We start from the raw sequence: 10,012 nt of genomic DNA on the forward strand, positions 1-10,012 counted from the left end.
CGAGGGCTACCTTACCTCATCGACTGTTGAGCCTAAGAGCTACTCAAACTCAAGTTCGAATGGTCATTCAGGGTCTATTGATCAGAAATGTTCGAGGCAGAACTTATTGTCGGTCATTACCATCTCAAACTTTGGACATTCAGAAGGAATTTTATGCTAAGGCGTTTTGACCCGCACAAAAGGGTAATAGATTAAGAAGCTATGGAAGGAAAAATGCTTTGTATACACCTTTTTACAAGAGCTATATGTCATGATTAAGAGTTCCTCGCAAGGGCCGATCAGCCTCAAAAGCAAAAATATTACTAAGAACATGAAACCTAAGCCGCACGGTCCTTATCGGCAGAAGTGTCTTCTCCCTCAAAATCTTCTTCGCTGCCAGAATCGCTAAAGTTCTCGGAGTCTTCCTCAGGAAAGGCCAGCTTCCAAGCTTTTGTTTCCTCAATCGCTTATGACACGATGATCATGTCGTGGCAAATCGGGGTAAAGATCAAGGACTCAATTCATTTCTTGTCGTTATACTCCAAGAAATGCAGGGACTATCTGTATACAGTAGAAATTGGGGCTACCCAATTTCGTGGGCTCGAGGGTCACTTCAAGAGCGAGATCGAAATAGACCAGGAGCGGGCCCGATGGGAGGCTTCGAAAATCAAAGAGTCTGATGAATATAGAAGCCAAACGTGACCGGCCTCGAGATAATACCATTGTGGTTTTGTAATAGAAAGATCAAGATTCACGCCACATTCCCAAAATCATGGCATAAATCCCGGGATAGATTTGTATGAATTAATACTAATCCGTACTAGGCGGTTAGGTAGCTATCCCAATAAGATTCTTTAGCGTAAATAGAAATATACTTTATTTAGGGTTCCCTTATTATATAAAGGGGACCCCAATCATTTATAAACATCATCTAATCATTGACAAAGAATATACGCTTTCTTACTTTCTCGCTCATTGTTCATCAGAATTTTCCTTTAGCTTCATTATTCTTGCTTTATTGTTCTTGATCCATCTCGAGGTCACTTTGGCTCGAGGTCGATACTGTTTAGCAACACTAGTTTGATTTACTTATTTCTTTCATTTATACGTTATACTTCTTGATTATTAAATAGTATTGAAATAAATCACAAATCAAATATTGTTACTCGTATTTTCGAGGTAAACATTTATAAAAAAAGCAAGGTAAAGGATAAAAAAAATAATTATTTAATAATAAGGAAATGCAAGATGAGAGAAAATAATAAGGTAATGACGATACCATATCAAATCCAACGTCACATAAAGTTGCACTTTTCATCGTTATGTAACGTTGAGTTTAATGATACGATACAATAAAATTTAAGTAACCCAAAAAAAAAAACAAATATTGTATTTAAAGTTATACAACATAATATAGTAGGTAACAACCATCCAAATATCAACTTATTTGGATTGTATCGTATTGTTACTTCAAATACAATGTTGTCACTTACATTTTTATTATCGTGTTAAATTCATCGTTACATAAAGATGTAAAGTGCCACTTCATGTATCGACAGATTTGGTGTGGTCCCATCGTTATCTTATTTTTTCTCTTGTATCGTCTTTCCTTATTATTAAATAATTATATTTTATTTTTGATCTTACTTTTTTTACATAATATTCTACCTCGTACCTTACTTTTTTTGCACTATTGTAAGTTAATTATTTATATTATTGATGCATGACATCATGAAAGGAGGATTAACAATACATATTAGAATATTATATACATCAAAATAACACAATACAATAATATATAATAGGTCAAATACATAGATATCATATTAAACTTGGCCCAAAATTTCATTTTGGCACTTTAACTCAGCCTTGATCCATTTTGGCCCTCCAACCCCATTTCTTTTGTTCCACTTTGACACAAAAGCTGACTAGATTCCACGTGTGATTTGCCTCACCCTTCTAGGTGCGTGAGAGCCATTTTTAAGCCAAATTTCATACTCCCAACATAGAGGCGGATACAAAATTTAAATCCTATGGATTCAATTTTAATGTTTTTAACATTAAACCCATTATATTTTTAAAGTTATGGGTTTATATCTATTGTTTTTACAATTTTAATAAATTTTTACATACAAATTTTTACTCCGCATCGAAAGTTATGGGTTCAACTGAACCCGTAGTTATTACTGAAAATATATATAAAAAATATTTTTTCCAGGGAGGAGGGCAGAAAAAACGAAAAAAATAATAATTTAAAATTACCAAAAAAAATTGGGGGTGGGGGTGGGTTGGGGTGGGAGTATTAACTGGCTATTTGTCAGCGCTGCATTTTTACTTGGGATAAAAGTTTTGTGTCAAAGTGGAACAAAAGAACCCATTATATTTTTAAATGTTATGGGTTTATATCTTCTTTTTTTTTTACAATTTTAATGAATTTTTACATATAAATTTTTACTCCGCGTCGAAAGTTATGGGTTCAGTTGAACTCATAGTTATTACTGAAAATATATATAAAAAATATTTTTTTCCCAGGATGTGGGCAGAAAAAATGAAAAAAATAATAATTTGAAATTATAAAAAAAGTAAAAATAAAATGGGCGGGAGGGGGTGGGGGTAGCAGCTGGGTATTTGCACGCGCTGCATTTTTACCTGGGAGAAAAATTTTTGTGTCAAAATGGAACAAAAGAAATAGGGTTGGAGGGCCAAAATGGAACAAGGCTGAATTAAAGTGCCAAAATGAAAAATTAGGCTAAGTTTAATGGTCTGTATAAGTATTTGGCCTATATAATATTATACAATACATTATAAAACTATACATAACATCTGCAAACCAGCTTTACGCACTGTGACCAAAAACAAAGGGAGAAATTCAAAAATAGCCAGATTTACAACTGGTCGTTCAAAAAAGCCCAGTTTCAAAAGTAAGCGAAATTTAGCCACTTTTCATGTAAAGATAAATCTGAGCGAAAACACTGTTCAAAACCCGAAAAATACGCCAGTATATTATACTGGAGTTCCAACATAAGTATGCTTGAACTCCAACATATTATACTGGAGTTCCAGGATAAGTACACTAGAACTCCAGCATAATATACTGGAGTTCCAGCAAGTATAATTGTCCAGTATAATATACTGGAGTTTGGAGCACCGGTGCTCCAGTATATTATACTGGAGTCAGCAAAGTATACCGGTCCAGCATAATATGCTGGAGTTCATACACAGGTGCACCGAACTTCAGTATATTATGCTGAATCGGTCTCTGTTACAGTAAAATAGTGACTATTTTTTATTGACTTCATAAACGCTGACTATTTTTGAATGACCAGTCCGAAAATTGGCTGTGCCGTGCTATTTTTACAAAAACAAAGGCACTACGACCTTATATCTGTAATTCTAAGAAAGAGAAGAAAGAGATTAGGAATATAGTGTTTCAATCGCTTTCCATTGTTGGATCTCCTATTGTGGAGTATTGCCAAGAAATTAGTTGTCACAAAAACATTTATTTACGTCTCTCTCTTTATTCCCTCTGTTCCTTCCGATTTTGAAGCCTTTTTACAAAAATCTCCCATGCTTCTTCACTCAACTTGCTCTCTTTCCATCGCCATACCCTTGTCTATCTCTGCCCTTTGTTTTTACTAACCCTTTCCCCTCCACTTTAACTCTTAATTAATTTCAGTTCTGTTTTGGGGCAATTCATTTTTTCACTATTTCCCCAAATTGAAATTCTTCTACCCCCTTTATCTGGCTCGCATCGCAACTGGGTTTGTTCTACTTTTAGCTTATGCTTTTGTTATCTTTAAAGATTCAATTTTCTAACTGTATTTTTTGGGTGTATTCTTTCTTGCTGGTTCTCTTTGATTTTCTGCTTATGTTTTTTACTGAGATTCTAATTGTTATTAGTGGGCTTTAGCATTTGGTGTTCTACATTGATTATAATTGGTGTGAATTTTCTATTCTGCTGTCACCATCTTAGGGTGGTAGTTTCATTGTGTTTCTTTATTTCTTACAACAATAGCTATGCCTCAATCTCAAACTAGTTGGGGTCAACTATATGAATTTTCAATAACCATTCCGCGCCATTCGGAATGAATAGGGCCTAAATTGAGGGGTAATAGTTGTTAAGGAGTTATATAGCCTATCCCAAACTGTATTAAGAATCAAGAGAAACTAATGTTACTACTGCCTCTGAGAAATCAAAGTAGACCCGGATTAGTTATTGAGTACTCCCTGTCTCATTTATGTGGCTCATTTTTCGTTTTTGGTTTGTCCAAAAAAGAACAACACCTTTCTTTATTTAGAAACAATTAACTTTAAACTTACCATTTTACCTTTATTGAGATGATTTATAGCCACACAAATGTCTATGGTTTGTTGTAGACCACAAATTTCATAAGTCTTTCTTTCTTTGTTAAAATTTGTGTGCAGTCAAACACCACCACATAAATTGAACGGAGGGAGTGATTGGTTTACTTCTTTTTTCTGATAAGCATTTCTTGGTTTACTTTCTGTTTGTTTAAACCTTGATTTAGGGGCAATGTCACAAGGCTATTCCATTGAGTTGTACTTTGACCCTGCGCTGGAAAACCAGGTCCTAAAGGCATGGAATGTATTGGCTCGGCGCCAGATTAGCACTCAGCTTATTGAGATTGAGTCTAGGCCTCACATTACTCTGTTCTCCAGTTCGCTTTTTGATCCTCTAAAACTTGAGAACATTGTAAAGAATTTTGCTGCCAAGCAAGAACCTCTGCCGTTGTCCTTTGGTTCAATTGGAAGCCTCCCGAGTGACAGTGATACTCTGTTTCTTGCTCCAACTCCAACTTTGTCTCTCCTTCAGTTCCATTTGCAGTTGTTTGATGCAATGAAAAAGGAGGGAATTGAAATGGGGGAAGAGTATCGTCCTGACACATGGATTCCTTATTGTGCGGTAGCTGAAGAAGTGCCTACAACTCGTATGGGCGAGGCATTCACTGTTCTGAGGGATTTGAAATTGCCTGTTGCTGGGTATGCAACGGATATTGCACTTGTCGAGTATCCTCCACTTTGTGAAGTGTTCTCATTCGTGCTTGGTAATGCAATTGAACTGTGAAGCTTTAAACATGCAATTCTGATGATTTAGTTTAGGTTTTATCTTTTGAATTCCTCTATATTGCTGTTGTAGAAACTAATCGACATGGTTGAAGTGCTGTTATAGTTTCAAAAATCATCCTTTCTTTTCTCTGGATATTAGAGTCATAGCTGATTTTTTGTTATTGCTTGTAGTTGCAATTGAGAGTTTTCCTAATGTGAGTTCCAGCGCTGACATGCTCATCTTTTTGCATACAATATTATTCTTGGTATGTTGCTGTATCCGTTGTACTATAGGATCGTTATTCACGTGTGCCTTTTACCTTGAAAGTCTTGAATATATGTTTTAGGTATTGAATATTGTGGTCTCCTTTTTTCTTTCTCAAAGCTTTCTTGTTCGTTTTAAATTCAACAAGATTGAGTCGGGTGTGAGGAAAACAAACTAAGAAATGACTTAATTGGTGTTTAAATAAGTGAAGCAAATAAAGATTAGCCAGGATATTGAGTTGACTTAACTCCTAAAGTGCTTAGGACAGTGTGTCATAATAATTGTGCTTCATAGATTCTGGGCTGATGGAGTATCATTCTTGATGGTGATACAATAGTTAATTTCAGATGTCCTCTTAAAACTCTATCAGACAACCAATTCCATTATGTGTAGCATTAAGTTAACTTCTTTTGCATTGAACTAGATGTAAGGAACTTAGGATAGGTGCCGTTAAGAAGAAGGTAATGCAGATTTGTATCCTCTGCTTGCTAGATAATCTGCATCTTATCCTTTGCTTGCTAGGAGTCTTTTAATATATCAGAGATTTATGTCTTTGCCGTAGCCTAGATACATGTCTGAGTTCAAGTTTTGCATATTTTGTTTTACAAACTGATTCTTGAGGTGAGGCTTCCTTCTATTTTGCTGCTTGAAAGCGTTTATGGCATATATATATATATATATATGATAAGGGGATTACAGTTTCAAATGAAAAAGGAGGTTCATTTCTAACTCTTAAACTAGAGAGTTTTGTGGAATTAGCATACCAGATTTGTTCGGAACTCACTGGAAATACGAGCGTAGGCTTTGATTCAAATGTTCATTCTTCCAAACAAAGGAAAGCCTCCTACCCTAATACTATGCCATTTGATTGAAACAAGTTCCGTGCTGCTCACCACTCCTCGAGGCCAAGGACGGGGTCGAACCGTCATTCCAGGATTTGCAGTCCGATACATTTCCATTATGTAAACCAAATAAGCACTTACATTCCGCCTTACTTTTAATTTATATTTTGGCGATTCAGTAGCGTGTACTGCTTTCTTGAAAACCTCTCTTACCTCAGCTTGCGTACTGTAATAAGGCGATTTAGTCACAAGGTTATGTTCCTGGCAAGCAGGTTATGAACTTAAATATCCCATCAAGGAACAGTTTTGTCTCCGAGGCCCAGCTGGCGCATGGTCTAAAAATGGGTCGTCTTGTTTCCTTCTCCATTTAAATATTAGACTGTTTTCCGTTGTAAGATTCGAGCTTGTGACGTGTGTCACACATAATGTGTATAGGGTAAAAATATGCTATGGCACGTGCTCATCCAAAAGAAGGATACGTGAAACCTAAGACGGAGAAGGCCAGAATCGAACACAGTTGTTTTGCTTGTCACCAGAAGGAATAACTTCCATAAAGCTGTGTTAAATGCTCTGCACCCAGTTGAATTTAATAAAGAATATTCTGCGGCATTAAGAGCAAGGACTCGTTACAGGGAATTTGGCATTTATGTTCACCTTTACACCTTCATTAATGACCCTAATAATTGACATTAAAGAAGGGGACGATCTTACGACCTCGTTCCTTAGATATAGCTATAAATAGTGAGCTCGGTTTCATTGTAAAAAATTTCCGGTAAACTTACACTACATTTTATACAAAACATAATATAATCTTACTTTCTCACTTTTTGATGTCATTATTGTTGTGTCCGGAAACCTTGTTCCTGGAACTGTCACTTCTGCTGTTTCGTCTACAATTCAAGGCTAAGTATTGTATAATTCTTCGATTATTTTATTATTTCAGGATTAAATTAGTTTACTTGTCTAGAAACCATGTATAAATTCAATTGTATCGTTTTACGGGTAAACAGTTTGGCGCCCACCATGGGGCCTAGACAATCGTGCAACTAAATTGATCCTTGCCTTTTTTACAAACGTGTTTTGATTATTTTATCTTAGAAAGAATCATAAGAAATGGCAGATAACACTATTAACAACACGCACAACCCCGAGATTCAAGGAGACCAGCCTCATTTCGAGGACTCAATCAGTGACACCCATAATGAGGGGAATAGTACCACACTGGTGAATGACATGCAGTGTCCTCGAGAGTTTCGGGAGACAACTCCCGATGATTCTGATGAGGAGCATGTCGTTGACGCGGTAAGGATCTTGCAAGAGCAACATGCAATCATTCTAGGCCATCTCACGCGACAGGATAAGGTTATAACGAAGTTGAAGCAGTTGTTGTCGGGGGCTTCGAATAATGCAAACAGGCGAGATCCAATTCCTCCCGGGTGTTCACGCAAACCAAATAACGCAGAGGGTCGACAACAACATTCCTAGGGGTGAAATTGGCTCCGACGGGGCTGGGTGGAGCGGATCCGGTCTCAATAACGAGTACAATCCTTTCAAGAATGAACTTTTACGGTTTATGAGGGAAATAAACACCCGCATAGACCAAATCATGGGCGCGCCGCTAGTATTGAAAGACCCGAACTCAAAGAAATATACTCAATTGTCGTAAAAGCCAAGTGCAACACCAGAATTAATCCCGAAGCAGTTCAAAATACCTGAAGTGCCAAAGTATGACGGAACTTCAGACCCTCGGGAACATATTACCACCTACACATCGGTGAAGGGAAACGATTTTGCTCCTCATGAAATTAAATCTCTGTTGCAAAAGAAATTTGGGGAAACTCTCATGAGGGGAGCCTTGACGTGGTATTCTTCCATAGATTCATTTGAAATGCTCGCGGACTCTTTCATCAAGGCTTATGTCGCGGCCTGAAAAGTACAGGTCTGAAAGGCCGATATATTTAGGAATGTGCAAGGTGAGTTCGAGTTACTACGAGAATCCGTTACCCGATTCCAGAAAGAAAGAATGTTGCTCTCGGCTGTCCCGGATGAATGGGCAGCTAAAGCATTCACCAAGGGATTGAATCCGAGAAGTTCAGACGCTTCCCGAAAGTTGAAGGAAAGCCTGCTTGAGTTTCAAGCAACAACTTGGGCATATGTCCACAACCGATACGAGTCAAAAATAAGGATCGATGATCAGGTTGGCTTTCCATCGTCGACCAAAGGACGAGAGAAGAATAGAGAAAAATCAAAAGATGACTTCGACACGGACATACGAACATTGAGGGGCCGATTTTTGCCCTACGAGCGGACCGAAGATCGTGATAGAAGCTTCCGAACAACAGACAAGTTCACCGTTGGCAGAAGGACTGATCGTGGTCGGAACAATAGATCACTGCATGATAAAGAAATGTCGGGGTCATGGGATCCTTCTTATCCCAAATTATTGGAATACAATTTCAATGTCAGTATAGTGGAATTGGTGTTAGCCATGAGAAACATCAAAGAAGCATGGTTCCCGAGACTAATGAGATCTGATCCAGCCAGAGGGATCCCAACTTATAGTGTGAATACCATGGGACGAATGGCCATTGGACAAGGGACTACCGACAACTTCGGGAAGAAATGGCAACGTTATTGAAGAATGGTCACCTCAGAGAGTTCTGAAGTGATCGGGCTAAGAACAAATATGGTCATAACAGAGAATGCGGAACCCTCGAGAGTAGGAGAGGAACCCCTACATCAAACGATCAATATGATCTTCGGAGGGAATGAGATTAACAGGGTCACCTTTTTGGCAACAAAGAAGACGAAAGTATCAATAACTCATAGTAAAAGGCTCCGAGAAGATGATATCACTTTTACGGAGGAGGACGCAGACAGATTGCTGCTACCACACAATGATGCACTAGTAATTTCTTTAAATGTGTTAGATTTTAAGATTAAACATGTTCTAGTGGATCCAGGAAGTTCAGTTAATATCATACAATGGAGAGTGTTGGAGCAAGCTAAACTCACCGTAAGAATTATTTCGGCCACAAAGCTCCTCGCTGGATTTAACCTCGCGAGTGTGACAACCTGGGGAGAGATTCTATTGCTCACGAACGCTGAAGAGTAATAAAAATAACCCTTTTCGAAGTGGTAAGTAGTGATATGGGATACAATATCATCATGGGAAGGCCATGGTTACACGAGTGGAAAGTTGTACCCTTAACATATCACCAATTGCTAAAGTTTCCAACGCCCGAAGGAATCAAGCAGATAAGGGGTGATCAGCCTGCAACAAGGGAGATGAATGCAATTTCGGTCTCAGTAGCAAAGGAAAGGAACGCGCGGCATAGCAATTACAGGAGCCGACACCTACTCCCGAACCAGAAGAATTTAGCTTGGGGACAGAGGCATTAGAACATTATTAGGTGCCGAGATATTTCCAAGTTCCAGAAGAGACGGATACAACGAAATCCAAAGCGGAAGAACTGGAGCAAGTTGCATTATTTGAAGAATTCCTAGAAAGGAAATTCCACTTGGGGGCAGGACGACACCCAGAGCTCAGGTATGATTTTATTGAATTTCTTAAATCTAATGTCGATTATTTTGCATGGTCACATGAGTATTTGATAGGCATCTCGATGGAGGTAGTCGTGCACAAGTTAAGCTTGGACCCCAACATACTCTCGGTAAGACAGAAGAAACAATGTATTGCCGAATCCAGGAATAAATTCGTTAAAGAAGAGAAAACCCGCTTGCTTAATATCGGTTCGATCCGAGAGATGACCACCTTAAACATCTGCAAGAAACTTTCGACATCTAAAGAAGCATAATATGAAACTTAATCCCAAGAAATGCGCCTTCAGGGTTAGTT

At 38.0% G+C, this 10,012-nt stretch overlaps 1 protein-coding gene across 1 annotated transcript; it reads left to right on the forward strand.

Moving 5' to 3' along the window:
- The first annotated feature begins 3,368 nt into the window (after positions 1–3,368).
- LOC107817217 (uncharacterized) lies at positions 3,369–5,200 on the forward strand. Its single transcript, XM_016643007.2, has 2 exons — positions 3,369–3,740; positions 4,509–5,200. The coding sequence occupies exon 2, from the start codon at positions 4,514–4,516 to the stop codon at positions 5,063–5,065; it is 552 nt and encodes a 183-aa protein (XP_016498493.1). The 5' UTR covers positions 3,369–3,740; positions 4,509–4,513; the 3' UTR covers positions 5,066–5,200.
- Positions 5,201–10,012: the final 4,812 nt, after the last annotated feature.

Source organism: Nicotiana tabacum, chromosome 3 (assembly GCF_000715075.1).
Source record: "Nicotiana tabacum cultivar K326 chromosome 3, ASM71507v2, whole genome shotgun sequence".
NCBI classification, from domain to species: Eukaryota; Viridiplantae; Streptophyta; class Magnoliopsida; order Solanales; family Solanaceae; genus Nicotiana; species Nicotiana tabacum.